The sequence below is a fragment of the Diadema antillarum genome, unplaced genomic scaffold (genome assembly GCF_040938485.1).
Source record: "Diadema antillarum isolate AM-2024a unplaced genomic scaffold, OU_Dant_1.0 scf00000018, whole genome shotgun sequence".
Taxonomy (NCBI): domain Eukaryota; kingdom Metazoa; phylum Echinodermata; class Echinoidea; order Diadematoida; family Diadematidae; genus Diadema; species Diadema antillarum.
Window position 1 is genome coordinate 763,857 of NW_027270907.1, and position 19,773 is coordinate 783,629.

At 39.9% G+C, this 19,773-nt stretch overlaps 1 protein-coding gene across 1 annotated transcript; it reads left to right on the forward strand.

Annotated features, from left to right (window-relative positions):
* Nucleotides 1-4,480: 4,480 nt before the first annotated feature.
* Nucleotides 4,481-17,722, forward strand: LOC139727806 (sushi, von Willebrand factor type A, EGF and pentraxin domain-containing protein 1-like). Its single transcript, XM_071638788.1, has 12 exons — nt 4,481-4,929; nt 6,263-6,480; nt 7,618-7,806; nt 9,081-9,167; nt 9,838-10,029; nt 10,535-10,726; nt 11,313-11,513; nt 12,085-12,285; nt 12,872-13,114; nt 13,907-14,146; nt 14,745-14,948; nt 17,634-17,722. Exons 1-12 carry the CDS (start codon nt 4,481-4,483, stop codon nt 17,720-17,722), a joined length of 2,505 nt encoding a protein of 834 aa, XP_071494889.1.
* The last annotated feature ends 2,051 nt before the right edge of the window (nt 17,723-19,773 follow it).

The window sequence follows — 19,773 nt, forward strand, 5'->3', positions numbered from 1 at the left end:
ACGTACATTGAACGACAGAGAACCGTGCGTATGCGTTTTATGTCCTGTACATAGCCGTTTCATCCGTTCCATTTCTTTAGCAACGGAGTTTAATGTCTACAGGAGGCCTAGCGGATGGAAACGCGTGAAAAACGACAAAGTAGAGAAGAGGAGAAACACGTACAACTGTCGGACAGTCAAGGATCAGATCGCGCTATCGGTTTTCGGCGAAAAAAAAAAACTTGGTGCATGCACAAAGTTTTCTTGCCCCTCTGACTGAAATCCACCGAAGGTAAACGTCTGACCAAAGGATAAAAAGGACATGAAACACATTATTTAACGGATATCAACGAATGCAACAAATCGACATCCGTTTCAAATGCGTTTGCCTATTAAACCCGACAAAGTGTCACAGGCGGAGTATGAAGCAGCTGGATTGAACCGCTAGCTGACGCCGAGAACTGACGCCGAGCAGTGTGAAAGTGCGCCACAGGCGGTGAAAGTAAATATAATCGTCGGCTCAGAACCAGAAGGGTTTTGTCTCAATTTTGGTGTTATTGAGTTATTACTTTTATGTTGTAGAGATCGATCTTCATTTTCATTTAAAATGATTAAAATCAAAACCACATGGGGGCTATTTTACCCTATATGTGTACTTGGAATACTGCCTACAAATCTACCCATTTTCATTACATAAACTTTTTATTTCATGACAATTGATCGTTTCGCTTTTATTTACGCTGAAATCATAAAACACGATCAACGCCCTTCTGGCTCTCAGCTGACGATAGACATGCTTCCGTATTATAGATCAGGGAAATCTCATCTAATTAGACCCCCCCCCCCCCCAAAAAAAAAAAAAATGGTAAAAATGTCCTAAAAGATAAGTTCGCACTGTATGAAAATTGTTCAGACAGTGACAGGGATTAAAACTTCAGATTATATAGCAAAAACTAAAGACCACCATCACCACAAAAACAACAAATTTGCCAACTTCAGAACCATGAGGTCTTTAATAATTGTCAATACTGCGCGACGCGAAAAACTGATCTCAAATACAACCTTTTAATGATCTCTTGAGAACTCCTGGACCTCAGCCAACCCCTGCCCCAACATGACGTAAGGGAAACAAAAAACAACAACAAACAAAAATGCAATATATAAGAAAAGAACAAGCCTGACAAGGGAGTGAATGTCAAGTGTGGGGGAAGTGAGGAAACGGCCACGGATTTTCCTGAGGTAACAACATCCTGCTGCTCCAGGATACAGAAACGGAAACAAACCGCACACCAAAATGACATTGTTTTGACATCAGGAAGGAAATTCCAGAGGTAACTGACAATTAGAATGATTCGACCTTCATATATCTGGAATTTAGTGTGTGAGTGCCCATATTTGGCATTTTTGTTTACGATCGTATACTACTTGCTCTTCTTGGTCCTCTCTATAAACCCAATAACGTACAAACGTCCAGAGAAAAATACAATTTTTTCTACCCGCCTACAAACTAATCACCGGATACCGAGTACTTTTAAATACAAGCGTACTCCCAATACACGCCTACAGTATGCTCCTCCTTACCCGCAATAAGATACACAATACAAAATGAATATATTGAGGGATAGCCCGCATGACGACTGCTATAGAGGCGGCCGTTTTACGTGTCACGAAACGTAAAAGGATTAGTTAAAAAAAAACATACCACATCATTAATGATTGTAGATTTTCAAGTAACCTTTTTTTTTTTCCTCCATGGGATTCTCAGCTTAAGGCATCCACCTAAATGTGTTTGCGCCCTGGATTAAAAAAAAAAATACAAGCAAGAAAATATCTCAAAAAGTTAAAAAAAACTGAAAATCTCTGGGCCCTGACTCGAAATTCAACTAAACATAATGCAGGGCTCCACACTAACTTTTATTTTTGGTGGCCCAAAGGCAAACATCCGACCTTTTTTTGGTGGCCCGATGAGGCCATCAAATTCTTCATTTCTGAAATTTTGGTGGCCCGACGTGCGTTTTTGATGGCCCCGGACCACCGTGCCACCGTTAGTGTTGAGCCCTGCATAATGTATATTCATTATACAACGTTTATCTTGTTTATGATATTATAACTATGAACGATTTGTTTTGGCGTTGTCGCAAGCTAGAATGATTCACAGAAGCAAGTTTCACTATACTATGCGCTGGTATAAGTACCGCCTGCGATGGCATGGCATGCATCTATGCATGATCTTTCTGCCTACTATACCTTCGCTATACATCGTAAAAATGCATGCTTAAAACGTGGAGCTACACACCTTGCATCTCCATGATTAAAACGACAGAACAACACTTTAGTTTTGCCTTCAATACAATCGTACCGCAATCAAATAATATTCAAATCATACCCAACAACTGCTGGTATGGACAACACATTCCTCCTTCTATAGAGCATGCTGGTTTTCAGCAGTCAGTGTTGAAATTTAGTATAATAATTGCTTACCAACCAACACGCATAATTGGAATAAGCAATATTCTGTCTGACATACAAAGAGATCGAGATGTATCATGAATTTCCGGCCATTTATCTATCGTATAACTCCAACTTAATTAGAACCTGATCTCATGCCTAAACATCTCATCTGCCGGTTAGCCCTGAAATTAAGTGTTGAATTGCTATTGCTGTCGTCTATAATGTCTCGATAGCAAAAGAACAACAGTTCAAAATGCTTTTGAATGCAGGTGAATCAAATCTCAGGCCCAGGCTTTGACAGCTATACAGTGCTAACAATTATTATAATGACATATTTACTCAAGCTTGATACAGCGTTTCTATACGTGTTAGGACATAGACCTAAGTTATGAATAAGTCCAAAATGTGAGAAAATAAAATGAAACGTATGGATTTCATATTAACCAATTTAATTACATGAATTACATATTCAGGTGCTGAGTGTTCATATCGTCAAGATAGCATCAATGTTCACTATATTTGTCTTGAAAATGTTTGTATTAAGATAAAAATGGTTAGTAAGAACAACGCCAAGATTTCTAACTGAGATGAATGTGGAGAAATTAAACCGGAATAAAATTTGATAAACAAGGGTAGACATTATATTAAATAACACCATGTCATCACTGATGAAGTGTTTGGTATAACACGGGACACGCACCAGAAAGATGTAGCACTTGCTGTGCTTGTTTGATGTGAAACGTCCTGTGCATCAAGACGTGGTGAATTTTGATATACAAAATCGAAATAATGTTCACACCACAAACGTCATTACAAATATATCATTATCATCCGTGCTTTACTTATGAATGATTTCAAATTGATGTGTACGAGTGTGTGCACGCACGCGTGCGTGTCACACTTGCAAAACCATCAGCTCTGCATGGTCAAAACGACACACACTGCAAAAACATCGGTGTTAGATTTAACGCCATGGGTGTTAAATCTAACATTGATCAAGTGTCAATAGAGAACCACACCCACAGGTGTAGAAAGTATGTTGTGATGGTGGGTGTTGAAATTGTTTACCTGGCACTTCGTGATGTTAATTTGACATTGTAGATGGTGATATTTTGACACTGCGCTGGTTTTAATTCAACAATGACACCGCATGGTGTTGATGTGATATTGCTGGTGTTAATGTCAATGGTATAACACCCGTCCTTCTTCAATAGGAGACAACACCAACTAATGTTACTGCATGTCGTGTAAATGTGTTTACATTTTTTTTATTTAAAAAATCAAGCACTTTCTCGGAAAATTCTTGATTGTCTTGTTGAGGTTCAGAATCAACAAGAACAGTAACAACGAAACTATTAAAAAAAAAAACAATTTATATTTTGAAATGACACCCAGAGGTGTTAATCTAACACCATAAATAAGCACTGACAATTTAACACTATCTCGGTGTTTCGTATTTAACACCGGACCCGGACTTTTTGCAGTGCACGACCCGGAAAAGTATGGCGGCGCCAGCGGGTTGACGGTTTAAGAACAATTGGATGTAATCATGACCAATCGTGGACGATTCGCTAGCAAACATGATCATGACCAGTCGTATATGGAACAGCGATTATGATGTCATCATCTAGGTGACGCTCATTCACCACTGCTGCCTCAAGTTGAATTACTCCTCCCACGTATCGAAAACTGTTGGACAGAGTCCAAGCTACTTTGATACAACTATAACATGTTCGGAGGACAGTATCGGAGAATAATCATAATCGGCGTTTGGAATCCTTATACACCCCGAGAAGATATGCACTGCGCTCAGTTGCGCTTTGAGAGGTCATTCATCGTATTCTAGGATGTTAATATAAGATCGAATGTGTTCAAGACTCGATTCCAGGCCTGCCGCATTGGATGGTTGTTCGTAGCTAATAGGGCGCATAATCTCAATTACTGTAGCCACATTGGAAAAAGTCCCAGTTTGAAAGTGAGGAACCCTTTCACTAGATATCGCAGCAGACTATACGCTCTACCAATAACAGAGAAATCCATCGAAATAACAATGAAAAGAGTAGTGTCAGTATTCATGCTCTGCTACGTTTGTCAGCTGCTGAAGTCGTCCTGTGGACAGGGTTCAACGCCAATGGACAACTTTAAAAGACAGATCGACGCCACGTTTAGCTCGAACTCCGAAATTGACGTCGTGTTTCTGCTCGACGCCTCGGGGAGCATGAGGCCGGAGTATTACAGTCGAGCGGTGGAATTCTTTCGCCTGACATCGACTCATTTCAGCTCGTCTAACAACGCCACTCGCATTTCTGTTATATCTTACTCGCATTGCAACAACATGGAAACCTACATAGATTATATCTCGCCTTCCAGTGGAAGGAACAAGTGTAACCTGGCCCGAAACTTGGATAGGGTAGCCGATACGCCAGGAACAACCTGTACGGGCGGTGCTTTGCTCACTGCTCGGACGGTTTTACGAGCTGGGCGACCAAACGCTCAGGGGTAAGTACCACAATCCTCTGCGTGCCACGTTATTGTTATCCCACGAGACCGACACCCACGAATCAAACATCCCAAGCGTTCGACATTGAAAAAAAAAAGGTCCATTACTCATACAGCCCACAAGTCATACAGTCTATGAGCTCGACACTAGGCAAATAGGGCTATTATTGAATTCGACACTATGGCTCGAATTCACGAAGGTGGTACAAATGAAACCATGGTTTAAACCATGGACAAAAACCATGGAGCGCCAAGTGTCGCACGGAATATTTCGTTACAAAATTGGTCATTTATTTTCGTCGACAAATTGACCGTTTCGTTAACGAAATTATCATTTCGTAGACGAAATGTTCATTTAGTTGCAAAATGTTGTCATTTCGTTATAAAATAATCATTTCAGCGACGAAATGACCGATTTCGTAACGAAATATTCCATGCGACACTTGGTGCTCCATGGTTTTTGTCCATGGTTTAAACCATGGTTTCATTTGTACCACCTTCGTGAATTCGGGCCTATAGGTAAGAACACCCCACGATCGAGCTCGACGTTACAACACGAGGCTTAAAGGAATGACATATAGTTTTGGTTGAGATAGGACTTCAGGTTTCCAACCATTTTTATGAGATAATGAGAAACATATTATGAAAAATGAAAGAGCATGTAAGTTTAAGAGGAATTCGAAGTTTATTTGATGAAAATCGGTTTTGAAATAGCTGAGACGTTAATTCACAACGATGAGCGATCATGATATAAAAGGTGGAACCCACCTTTCATTAGGATCGCTTTGTTTAACGTTGTTTTTGGATATATCAGCCATTTCAAAACCGGTTTTCATCATATTAACTTTGAATTCCTCTTAGAACTGTGTGCTCCTAAACATTTCATAAAATGTCGGTCCACATCGATAACAAACGTTGAAATACGTGAAGTAGGCCTGTAGTCTCAATGGTACTGATTTTCATGATACCCTTACTCTATAGACTACGAAGAATTCAATCAACATTCTATCACTGCTTTGCAGAAACAAGAAATAATGCACATGTTTGTTCGGTTCCATCTGATGAGCGGTTGTAAAATTTGATGCGGATTCGTTTTGTGATTATACGCCATTGTGTTCCCAATACTGGGCTGAGGTGCTGTATACAGGATGGTGTGAGCGCCATCGAAGTTGTCGTTTCCTGATAAGAGCAATGAATACGTTAATTGCTCGGTGTAAGTTATTGGTGTGAACATCATTATTGTAAACTTGCAATGATGTGGGAATAGCTTCCTGCTGCAAGTACACGGATGTTGTTCCTTTTGTACCCTTTCCTGTATCCCGTCCTGTACTAGAGTCATCATTCTTCTATCCGATGGCGTGTCCACCGTGGGCGATCGACCAGGTCCGATCGCCAGGACAATCAGGGGAGAAGGCGTGGTCATTTTCTCAATTGGCGTGGGAACGATCGTGAGCTACTTCGAGCTGTTTAGCATCGCGACATCCGTGGACTACGTGTTCTGGCTCAACGATTTCGGGGACATGTCCTCGTATGGCTCTGCCCTCGGGCAAGGTATCATTTCTATCATAACCCTAGCTAGTTTGTAAAATTAAAGCATTAGGTTTGATTTTTTTTTTATTTCCTCTCTAGATGAGAATTTTCATAGGTACTTTAAGTGTCACAAATAGGGTTGTATCTTTATGGTGAATTTATCATGTTGAGCGTGGCCGTACACGTACAGTATAATATATATATATATATATATATATATATATATATATTTTTTTTTTTTTTTTTTTGAGGAGGGGGGGGGGGAAAGCAAGAACCATGTTGTGTATTGAGGGGGATGTAAGCGAAAGTGCGGGAGGGGTATCCCCTCCCCCTTCCTACACACACACACACACACACACACAAGAGGGAGCTTTTGGATTTTATATTCAACGATCGGGCACACAGTTTTAGGGGAATAATTAAGAAAATTTTAAATAAAATAGTGAGAAACGTAAATATTCTGGACAATAGAATAATCAACTCGTGGTATTTCTGTAGCTTGAATCGTTTGCAGTCCTTAATGCATATAAAGCGAGAAAAAAAAATAGAGAGGAAGAGTGACTTGCAAAGAGATAGAATAGATAATATTTTATAAATAGATAATAAACATAAATAGCTACGAAATTCAACGGTCTAATGCACACTTTTGGTTAAATTTTAAGAAAACTGTCAACAATGAATAAGAGAAGTAGGTGTTAGGGACAAAAAGGGTCTTGTACCGCGTGTGTGTCGATTTTCGGGTGACACGACATTGTTTTGCTCCTGTGACATATTGCCCCGGTTGTATTTTCTCCTCATACAAAGGGTTAGGGTTGTGAAAGGGCTTTAGGTTTAGTTTGAGATGAGGATGAGGATTAGGATTAGGGTTATGTTTGAGGGTAGAATCAATGCTAGGCCTTGCGGGCAGATATTTGTTGGGAGCAATATTGTTGCAGGAGCAAAGATTAATGTGCTCTAAACCTTCGTAAAGACAATGATTAGTTGTATCATGCATGTTTGTGTGATCACCTCGTTTGTTTATTGTCGCAAAAATTTGAAGAGGTATATTTATCTCTGACAGTTGACCAGTTTTGTAGCTTGTCGCGTGTGAGAATGTAGTTGGTAATACTCAAAGAAGTTTCCATTCATTCATCAATTTTAGTTTTGCTTTGTTCGAAGATGTCAATAACGACGTCCTCTACGAAACGATGGCAAGAGCGCAGTGTTACCAGAACGGCAGCAGCACCCAATGTCGCGGTGTGGGGAACTGTTGCGGTCAGAATGCTGCGTGTTCATGCGCTACGGAGAGCGGCTCAATCGCATGCACCTGCGAACCTGGATACACCGGGGACGGCTTTGACTGCAATGGTAAGAAAAATGTGCGAATAATGTTTACTACGTCATCAGACTTGGGACGGTATACATCTATTTGCTTGAAAGTGCACGAGATCTCTAAACATTCACTTGATGGAAATTATAAAGTTCTTACCAGACTGAAATTCTTTATTCCTAAAAGAATTTCGTTGGTTGTTTGAGAGACAAAGAGAGAGAGAGAGAGAGAGAGAGAGGGAGGGAGAGGAGGAGAGGGGTGGGTTGTTTTTGCTAGTCTTATAAGAATATTATGCATTTTTTATGTATTATATACACTCGCGCTCGCGCGCACACACACACACACACACACCATATTATATAATGTGCTCTATAATGTTTGAGCGTGTGTTCGTAAGTACAATAATCTAATATGTATGTATGAGTTAGGCTTACATAGGTCTTATCATACGTAGGGTTTTTTTATATAATATTGTGACAGTGCACCTCAAAACGAACATAAAGTCGCACACACTGATTTTGCGTGAGGACTGAAAACAAGTGAAATGGGTCAACCTAGCCGAACTTGACTTTTTCATATTTTCTGAAAGAGCGGGTCTTCTTTTACATTATGCTAAAATTTGGTATCATAAAACGGGCAGGAAAGTGTGTTTTTTTAGCAGTTTATCTCGAACATTTGTGGTAGAATAGTGTGATTAGGTGTGTCTTTAGAATCCCTTTTTCATTTCTGAAAAACCTTGTCCACACTCTTCACTTTCAACTCTAATAACTTTTGAAAGAATAGTGCTACTGCTTGGTAAAGATTAAGCGCTTGAATAGACACTGTACTTCAGAGCCTCTTTTCTCAGTTCACACTTTTCCTGAGTTTGTGCTTTCTTTCCAATATTTAGATAGGTTAGGAAAGTCAATTTGATTTGAGTAATGCATCACTTTAAAGCTTAAAGTCTGTTCTTTTAGAATATGGTCTTAACTAAAAATTCATGTCTGGCGACTTTTTGTTTGTTTTGAGGTGCAGGGTCACATATATAACAACTCCATTGGCTTGCAAAACATCCGTTTCATCATTTTTTTAATCTTCACTCCTTATATATATATTGCTTACACAACATGCAAAATACCCATGTTTTTTATCGTTAAGGCACACACACACAAACAAACAAACAAACAAACAAAATATAGGCGCAAAAGTAACGCACATGCGCGGTAAACACGATAACAATTGGTGGCGCTCTCTTTAGCTTGCCCGCAGGGTACGTACAAGTCGTCGTATGGCAACCATCCGTGTACCCCGTGCCCACCCCTCTCCTCAACAGTCTCCACAGCCAGCACGGACAGCATGGACTGCGAGTGTGACCCGGGTTACGTAGAGAACACCGGTATTAACGGAAGCAGCTGCCAACGTGAGTTTCCTTCTATCATTATTTTGGTCTAATTTGTTCAAAATTTGATTTTGTACATGGAATGACTTTTCTGGTTCCATGACACTTGCTCCTGCAACAGTATAACTGATCCCATGAAATATCTGCCCGCGAAGCCCAACATGTAAATCCTACCCTTAAACACAGCCCTAACCCTAATCTAATCCTCGTGTCAAACTAAACCTGAAACCCTATTACAACCTTTACCCTATCCTAAGTCCTTGGAGAAAATAAGACCAGAGCAATTGTCGCAGGAGCAAATGTCCTGCCCCTGACCCTTGCTGTTAGAACCGAAGACATCGAGATGCAAAAGTATCACAATGTTACTGTTCAAGAGCCTTTCATAATCTTAATTATGCATGATAATGTCTTATTGGTGAAAATATACCTGATTATAAAAAGAAAGATATTTAGGCTTACTAATATTACATAGCCTGTTAGTCTGCTGTGAAATCAGTCAAAGTGTCTAGTAATATGTGCATGGGTATTGCACACACAATGTGTGTGATAGATAGTAGATTCCGCACATGACCACAAAGAAAAAAAAAAGAATACGAGGGAAATACTCAGATGGTGACATATCTGCTTTGTATGAATCGAAGATTTGTAAGATAATATTCTATTTTTCTTCTTATTAACGTTTTCTGCTCAGTTGTTGAGTGCCCAGCGTTCAATATTACCGTCATCGACACATCCATAATGATGATACCTCCCGACTGCCAGAACACATTCGGCAGCGTCTGCTCGTTTCAGTGCAAACAGGGATACCGGATCGTGGGTGGAGACACGAGTTCCCGTTGCCTGGTAACCGGGAAATGGTCGGCCACGCCCCCTACGTGTCAGAGTGAGTACACCGTTGGAATATTGTTTCTTCACGATGGTTCTTGTATTCTACCTAACTGAAATTGACCTATCATTATGTCACATTGTCACAAGGAAATATCATTGATTATTTAGAGCAAGTAAGGAAAATTAAACCATCGAAGGGACAATTGCGTTTTACTCGATATAGTATATGTTTCTTGAAACAAAGAAGTAACCCTTCTACATATGCCACTTGCCAAAACTTGTTACAGATCTATGAGATAGTTGAATCTTCATATATATATATATATATATATATATATATATATACATACATAATATGATATATCATACATGTATTATATTAATACCGTAGACCAGCGTTAGACTCGAGTCCCCACCGGGTCGACACCTTAACAAACGAGTGCATTCACAGTCAGATGGTGGCATGCTTTGTCGATGAATGCCTAATTTGTAAGGTAATATATATTTATATTCATATTTATGTATATATTTTTCTGTCTGATCGAATGTTTTCTGCTCAGTTGTTGAGTGCTCAGCGTTCGATATTGTCGCCAACGACACGTCCATAATGATGATACCTCCCGACTGCCAGAACACATTCGACAGCGTCTGCACGTTTCAGTGCAAACAGGGATACCGGATCGTGGGTGGAGACACGAGTTCCCGTTGCCTGGAAACTGGGAAATGGTCGGCCACGCCCCCTACGTGTGACAGTGAGTGTACAGCTGAAAATGTTAACTTTCTTCATGATGGTTGTGGTACTATCTAGGTGGAATTGACTTATCATTATGTCACATTGTAACAACAAGATACTGATCATTTAAAGCCAGCAAAGACAGTGAAACCCTCGACGAAAGGCCATCATATTTTACTTAAGTTACATATAGGATAATTATGTTTCTTGAAATTAAAACAAAAAATCTGTAAGTCTTCCAAATATCCCACTTGTCAACACTTGCTACAGACAGATGGATTATAATTTTACATTTGAATGTTACCATGGTTCCGTACCGTCAAGTAGTGATAGAATCAAATTCGGCAGGCGCTTACTCAATTTTGTTTGTGTAAGAAATATTCACACTGTAAACTAAATAAAAGCGCATTATTAATCTGAATTTCGACTTCAAGTTAGAAGAATTACCATTTCTTGGAGTATCCTCATCGTCTTTAGCGAAAATTTGGGTAATGTTGCAGTCTTTTCAAAACCTGATGTTAGTGTGACATCAAAAACAGAAATGCATCATTCCTTTGATTCATGCTCATCTCTGTAACTGTTCTTATGTGGCCAAACTCGAACAGAAATTACTTGCAGCGTTTTGCCCAAGTCGGAGAACGGTGAAAGTGACTGCGACACTAATGATAACAGCATCGGGACCTTGTGTACCCTGAGATGTGACGAAGGGTACCAGCTGGAGACTTCAGGAGTCAATACTACCACCTGTCGGGAGACGGTCCCTTCTGCCACTGCCGAATGGGACGACCCGCTTGGTGCTTGCCAAAGTGAGGAGTGATAATTTCGCTCTTTGTTGGAAGTACGGTAGTATTAAAGTTGTGTAAAACGTTGTATTGTTTCTTTCATTCTCCCAAAAAGCCAAACGTGTGGACAGTTCATTAAAATCATACCACTTTTCTCTTGTATATTGTAGGGTTCAAAGCTAAAGGACACTTTTGATCATATCAAAATTCTGGAGAAGTGTAGCTTGAAAATCTTACGCTTTATACACTTGAGTGGTGATCATTGCACTTGGTTCGAGCCTATCGCAGGACTATTGTCCAATAGTCATGTGTTTTGTCTATTATAGATAATCTTTCTACTTAGGAGTACAAATGGATAAAAGCTCAGTGTGAGCATAGAAAAAAAGGATACGTTTTGGAATGTTGATCTGGCCAATGAGTGTAGACAAGGTGTTGAAACATCGTTGCATATTCATTGGCTGAGTGTCTAGTGATGCTTGCTTGTACTTGCATTTTCAGTAGACTTTGCAAGCCTCTAAGGCATGATTTTCCCTGTACACTGATGCGATACATATCTTACCTACCTCTCCCCTCCCCCCTCTCTCTCCTTTCTCAGAGATATTCTGCCAAGGGCTCACAGTTACATCTCCAATGACGATTAGACCAGTGGTCTGCCAGAGCTCTCCCAAGTACGGCCAAGTTTGTTCCTATGGTTGTCAGACCGGTTACACACTGAACGGCACTGGAGAGGCCTTCATCAACACAACGTGTCTTGCGGATGGAACTTGGTCCAGCATTCCTCCGATGTCCTGTGAAGGTAATGCTTTCACGATAATATGACAGATTGATTGATTGAATGGTTGGTTGATTGATTGGTTGATTGATTGATTGATTGATAGATAGATAAATTGACTGATTAACTGACTGGCTGGCTGATTGATTGATGGATTTATTGATTGATTGATTGATTGATTGATTGATTGATTAATTGATTGATTGATTGATTGATTGACTGATCAATAGAATTCTTCATCTGCTCCTCCTTGTTGCTCTTAATGAGAGTCAAGGTATTCAAATCTATTACTAATTTTACCTTCTGTTTTATGAATTATATTTTCTTGATAGCATGTGCAATTGAATTAATGAACATTGTTTTATATGTGAGCATGTTTTCCTGTGCATAGTCATGAGAAATTTTGCAATCCAAAGACTGCAATTCACGCGTTCAATAAACCATTCCAATTAGCAGGGATGAGCAGAGAGTATTCTAAAATCCCGGACACTAATTCTATGTGCCCATGTGCAATTTGTGCTTTGTCAGTTGTAAGCTATATACTTCCAATTGCACACACAAAAAAATCTTATGGCCCACTGAGAGATTCATATCATTTTCCTATGCATAGATAACTTGCCTCCTGAAGTGAGGTGCCCTAGCAGTATCAATGACACCACCGATGACTTAATGCCGACACGAGAAGTAAACTGGACGGTACCAATGCCGACTGACAATAGCGGCATAAGGCCGGATCTTGTCGGGAGCCACAACCCGCCGCACCACTTCCATATCGGGCTCACTGTGGTAACATACGTTGCGACTGACATGGCGGGGCTCACCGCCCAGTGCAACTTCACAGTGGAAATCACAGGTAATGCTCGAGTCTTAATCACTCACAGTGTGTATTCGCAAACATCTATTATTGAGGGTGCACCAGTTAATCCTTTGTTTTCTACAGATTGTAACGAAAACTCATTCGATGGGATTGCTGTTGTATTTTGTGAGGCAATAAATGCATAATCAGTTGTGAAATCCTCAAGTTGTATTACGTCACTGAGTTTAGTTCTCGCAGATTTTCATTGAAACAAAAATGTCCATAATACACAACGACTGATCCGTCTCAAAACAATAGAGTTGATTTGCATTCCGAATTCTTAGTTGTTACGAATCTTTATTCAGGATTGAAATATTTCCAAAGTCTTTTATTGATTTGTCTAAACTAAGAACAGCCGAGGTGAATAAGATACAATGCTTTATACAACAAGGTGAAGACGAAAAATGTAAGCATGTAATCATGGTAATAGTACCCCTTAGCGATACCATGTGATTAGCAGTCGGACAATCTGGTAGGAAGAATATTTTTACATGTTGTATAAATTGCTGTAATATGTGTCACAACTAATGACATTGCCGTCGTTGTTCTGGTCCCCATTTCATAAAAAGTTGATGTGAAACAACTCTTGCTGGAATGGCAATTATAATTGTAACGACAAGAATCCAGCGTTCTGATTGGCTGTTGCTGTTGGAAGTTGCCATTCCAGCAAGAGTTGCCATCTTAATATCTTTCATGAAATGGGACCCTGTAGTTTCGTATTCATATCATATTAAGGGATAATCAAACTTTGTAATCTTTCTCGTAACCATGGTAACCATGGTAACACAGATGAAGAAAAACCCAGAGTATTGACGTGTCCAGATGACATCACCAAAAATACTGCGTTGCCCACTGTCAACGTCACTTGGAATGACCCAGTGTTTGAAGACAATTCCGGTAACATGATCATCACCCCTCCTGAAGACGTTTCCGGCTCAGCGTTTCCGATTGGCGACCATGAGATCATATACACAGCGATTGATCCGTCCCAAAACGAGGAGACGTGCGAGTTTACCGTGAGCGTCAGGGGTAAATAGAACTCATAGGAGTTTATCAACTATTTGCAGAATTCTATATCTTTACAGTTGAATTGAAAAAAGATGACGCATTCAACGGACGAAGCATATATATATATATATATATATATATATATATATATATATATGGTTACATACGTAAAGAGATATTATACTTGTTTATATCGTGTAATCAATTTATCATTATTCTTGTGCGGTTGACAGCCCTGTAACATGTAATTATCTTCGCTGGACATGCCAATCTGTAAGTGGTATGTAATATTATCAAATAGATTGGATTTAGGCTGCATAAGATTTCAGTACCGTGGAAAAACAACTACTGATGATATTAAACTTGACAACAGAATTGCTGTATGCGAGAGCAAACGAAACTCTATAGAAATGGCATCACAAAATCCGAGGAATTCATGAGAGTTAAAAAATCACAAGACTGTAGCCATGAGTGGACTCTTCTCATAGTTATATACACTGAAATGAGAGAAAAAAACCCTGCCATGTGTACTTAAACATTGGCAATAGGCCTACTTATTACGGAATACCAGTCGTTTGTGAAAAACCTTCGCTTTGCCTCTTGTTTTTCGCAACCTCAGATTATTCATGCCAGCCCTTTCCGCCACCACTCAACGGGGCCATAGCCTGCACGCAGCAACTCGGAGGACAAATTTGCAAGATGTTTTGCAGCAGGAAGTACAGATTTGTGGAGTTACCGGAACAGTATTACAACTGTAGCCAGGGGAGTTGGCTGGCCGGATCAACCGGTGTGCCAGCTCAGATGCCGTGGCCAGACTGTTCACGTAAGATATTTCTAGTACCAATTCAGCTGAAAAAAAAATACAAAAAATACTTCCTTATTTTGTGTGAGTGTGTGTGTGTGTGTGTGTGTGTGTGTGTACCAAGCATGATTTTCAGAAAGAGCACTATTTGAATACCAGACAATCGGAATATAATCTTATCAATTAAAATACCATTGCACTTTACAGAGAAACGGATGTTGACTGTAGTTCAGTGCGATCTTGTAGTAACACAGTTACCATACTTTTTTTGGTAATCCACGACTGTCTTGCATATCAGTACTATTAATGTTACAGTATTGCATTTTCCTTAGACTAGTTCAAAACATTAGCCAATTCATTTGATATTTAAAAGTGAATTTAAAGTGACACTTTAATCTAGTGTGAACAAAAAAAAAAAGCTTTGCAGTGGAATAAAAGTAGATAAAGATTGTTAAAGTAGATGCACAAATATTGGGTTCAAAATTCATGAGTCAAAATCATTATTATAAATTAGTATTGCTGTAACAAAGTAGCATAATTTGAAAAAAAATATCCTTCCTGTGTGCTTTTTTTTACAGAAATAGAATTCATAACATCATAACATAAGCGAATAGCATCTCATTTTGTCCGATTGATATCAACTGACATAGAAAAAAAACAACAACAAATGTACAGCAAAAACAGGATGGAGGTCATGTTATACGTAAACCAAACAAATCCACTCCAGCTCTCCACAGCTGCCCCTCCAAGCCCCGGTTGTGCTCTATTGTTTGTCCCGTTTTCTTTACCCTCTCTTTTTTCCCTTTTCCCCCAAAACATCTTTATTTATTGACGCATTCAAATTAATGCAAATATATTATTACAAAACAGAAAATCACAATTTTTGACGCAAATAAAAGCATTGTTCTACCCAGGAGGTACTACCTTTCTTGCCTAGATAATGCTTTATTAAATACTGAAATTAAACTTAATATTTCAACACCTTGCATTCCAATCATGAAGAAAATTGACCAGAGAAGAGAGAGAGAGAGAGAGAGAGAGAGAGAGAGAAAGAAACACATACAAATATGCACACATACACACAATAATGACCATCATGAACAGAAAACCCTAGGATAACATCTGTAGGCATGCCATGTTCAGATGTTAAATGAGGTATGTTATCAAATCTAAAATAACGTTTGTTAACTCTCGTTAACGTGACTATGGGACCAGCATCCCTTGTTTGATTTCAAGTTTGATACAGAAGATATGAAAATAAATGAAGACATTATTCTATATTTTTATTATTTCTTTCGAATAGATGAAAACATACTATACATACTATAATATTACTGTATTACCGAACAATGTACAATGTATTTTTTTTTCGAGTACCATTCACCTGTTTCAAATAGCTGTAAGATTTTATTTTCACCTACCAATATGCATTTTAGATTTTTATTGAATTCTCATCCACTTAACCCTAAACAGGCCGGGCTTCTTTAACTATGCTAAATTGTGATCCCCCCCCCCCCCCCCCCGAGATCTCGGCCATCAGTGGCGCGCGCAATCGCGACGAAATTTGGCACGGACAACACCCACGTCGTAATCTACAAGATTGCGCCTTACAATTTTTGAAAAAAAAAATCAATTTTAAGTAATTAATTACGCAAATTAAGCCCAACATCTTAATATACACTATCAAAGTCTAATTAAAAGCATTGAGAGTCTGTTTTTGGTTTGTATATCTGTTTTAACATATTCAACAATAAATTGTACATCATGAAAACTTCCAAAAGTCATTTAAATTCTTGTGCATTTCTTTGTTTTTTTACTTTTGTTTTGATTTTCTTTCTCTTTTTTTCATGGAAATTGTCATGGACCACTTTTCTACCATAATTAGAAGAAAAAGTGATGGATAGTAAAAATAATCAGTTTTTTATTAGTTTAATGACAGAGCTGTTTTCAATATGGGAAATGTACACAAAATCACAAAATTACGCCCCATTTTGGGGTGGCATGCCGTTATGAAAATGGGCGTGGCTTTATAACGGTACTCGCGGACGTTGCAAATTTGGTCTCAAAAGTTGCGCGAGACCTGAAAGTAAAAAGTCGAGAAGCCTCATGACGAGATTTTCTTGCGTTGCAGAATTATTGCGCGAAACGTCGGGGTGGGGGCGGATTCAGCACCCTGGTGCTGGCCGGCCTTATTAGGCCGGCCTTGTTAGGGTTAATAGAATAATATTCAATCAAGCCTACAAATACAAATAGTACTATTATGTGTATGGCATTTTTTATTACCAAGGCAATTCGATGTTTGACTACTCAAAATGAAAAAAAAAACAAGCAAAAGTGTGATGTGATGTAATAAGAAATTCCCAAAATCTATTACAACGATATCAGAAAGGAATCACGATCATTTTTAATGGGTTTTAACGGACTGCAAGGAAGTTAAAACAATTTACTCTTGAAGGACACAGTAGCGATGTTGCCGGGCAGATTATCGTATACTGAGAGTTGTAAACTGAGAGTTATCAATATGCCAGTGCATTACAGTTGCATTACAGTTGCCGAACGCTGTCTTACATTAGTCAAAGTACAGATAGGGCAACAAAGTTTGTTTTCATGCCAAAGTTAGCACCCCCCCCCCCCCCCCACCCATTTCCATTTCGGATACCGCGCTTCTCGTCTCTTTTTCTCTCTTTCTCTCTTATCACAATACAGGCGTAAGAGTGATCGCAGACGGGGATTCAGGGGAGCGACGAAGCGGGCTCGGGCTGTCCTGCTGGGACTCGCTCTTCGGACATGCATAGTAATAAGGTCATTAGCATCTCCACCTTCGCGTTGCTGCCTGGTCGGCTCCGTTTACACAGGAGGTCAGAATCATCGACTTTTATAGTGTGCGTTTACACAGGAGGTCAGAATCATCGACTTTTATAGTGTGCGTTTCAACCCGGGGCAACTTTATCCTATCATTCCTTGGTAGTCGCTGTCAGGCAACCATGATATCATCCCACTACCGATCTCGAACTGCCTGGTCTTTGTGTTATACATTGTTCCGAATGGATTAAAGCACGATACATACGAACTAACTCGTAAAGTAGCGGCCCGTCAGTGTTGTGCCATCTGGATTATTGTTCGGCCGTGTACATTCATGTTTCACTATTATAGGTGTATATATGTTATATGCTAGTCTGGGGGTAGCGGGCATGCTCTAGTAGGGTCTGGATTGGTTGCGTATGAATTTAGGGGATTATAAAGGAGCTGCTCCGTTGAGCTCCTTGGATGATTGGAGATAATGATGTCCGTACTTCTCGGTGACTCTGTTATCCTATGGCGGCGGACCCTGGGGGTCCGTTTGGCCGTATTTTGAAAAAATTAAGCCGCTATAGGATAACATCTGCTTTAAAGTACAGTTTGAATCGTTCATAATTATATTCCTCTCGAGGTAAAGGGGGCTTTGTTCTGGTAACATACTTTTGGATGCAATTCTATTTACCGGCGAGTAGCGAAGCAGGCTGACCTTAGTACCACGAGGATGGATTGTTATCTAAGCCCTCCGTAAATATGCGAGTCTTGGGGCAGTCGCGCTGGTCGGTGACTGCTTCAAGGCGCGGACGCAAGGGATCGGAGTTGGTATATGTGCCCTCGTGAAGCACTTGTTAATGCGACCAGAACAGGTGTTTGGGTTTTATTTCCTGCCAATTTCGCTATCGGTGCGGCGGGGCAGATGGACTTTTACGGGTGGCTTTGCTTTCGCTTGATATACCAGTTGAGTAACATTGGTTTACTATATGAATTTAGGGCCCTTGTCACAGAGGCTATAAACCCCCTTCATCTCGGGATGCATAATGCTGTGAAGTGTATTACTATTGTACGTGTTTGGAATGGTGTAAGAAGTTCTCACTATATCAAAATGTATATGCAAGATCGAACTCGTTATTATGGATAAGCACGTTGTCATTCGATTGTATGGATTATATAACTTATGGCTTCCACGATTAAACCACCATAACCGCAGATTTGGTCTTCCATGTCTTTTTATTGTGTCGTACCAAGGAGTAATGGGTTTTAACGGACTGCAAGGAAGTTAAAACAATTTACTCTTGAAGGACACAGTAGCGATGTTGCCGGGCAGATATAGGGCAGGGGGGATTACGCAACAGGTGACCCCTGCTCTTGCTGCCCCTCTCGTTTGCGGGGGTAAGCGCACGCGGTGAAGAAATTGCTTAGGTAGCGTCATTCGATGGTGGTTTGTCGTGGAAGCAGGAAGTAATTGAGGCGGCTCCTAATATTGGATTTCGTGCATTGTCTTACACATTGAACTTCGAAACCCACCTCCTCCCCGTCCGCCTCCTGCAAATCTTGGATTGGTATTTCATTTCTTATGGGTGTTTCGATAATTGATAACAAAGTACATAGGGGGCAAGCTTACCTACTATTTCCATACGGTCGTCGTAATGGACGTTTCGGTTTGATGGAAACGGATGTGCCGATTAATGATAACATGTCAGGGAGGCATGGGTTGTAAGGTAACAGTGGGATAGTGTGGCCATTCTCAAGAGCGTAGCTTGGTTGCACCGCGCAGGTGGACCGCAGGGGAATTTTCCGGCGACATTTTCCCTTCATAATAAGGGTGGTTGAGAAAGCTGAAGGGTTTTTTGCTGGTTTTTCGCCCCTGCTTGGGGGTTGCCACACTTTGCGGCCGTATTTTGAAAAAATTAAGCCGCTATAGGATAACATCTGCTTTAAAGTACAGTTTGAATCGTTCATAATTATATTCCTCTCGAGGTAAAGGGGGCTTTGTTCTGGTAACATACTTTTGGATGCAATTCTATTTACCGGCGAGTAGCGAAGCAGGCTG

Coding starts and splice junctions, on each gene's coding strand:
- LOC139727806 (XM_071638788.1), top strand. CDS start 4,481: ATGAAAAGAGTAGTGTCAGTATTCATGCTCTGCTACGTTTGTCAGCTG. Junction 6,481..7,617: donor TGGCTCTGCCCTCGGGCAAG/GTATCATTTCTA, acceptor CTTTGTTCGAAG/ATGTCAATAACGACGTCCTC. Junction 10,727..11,312: donor CACGCCCCCTACGTGTGACA/GTGAGTGTACAG, acceptor AAACTCGAACAG/AAATTACTTGCAGCGTTTTG.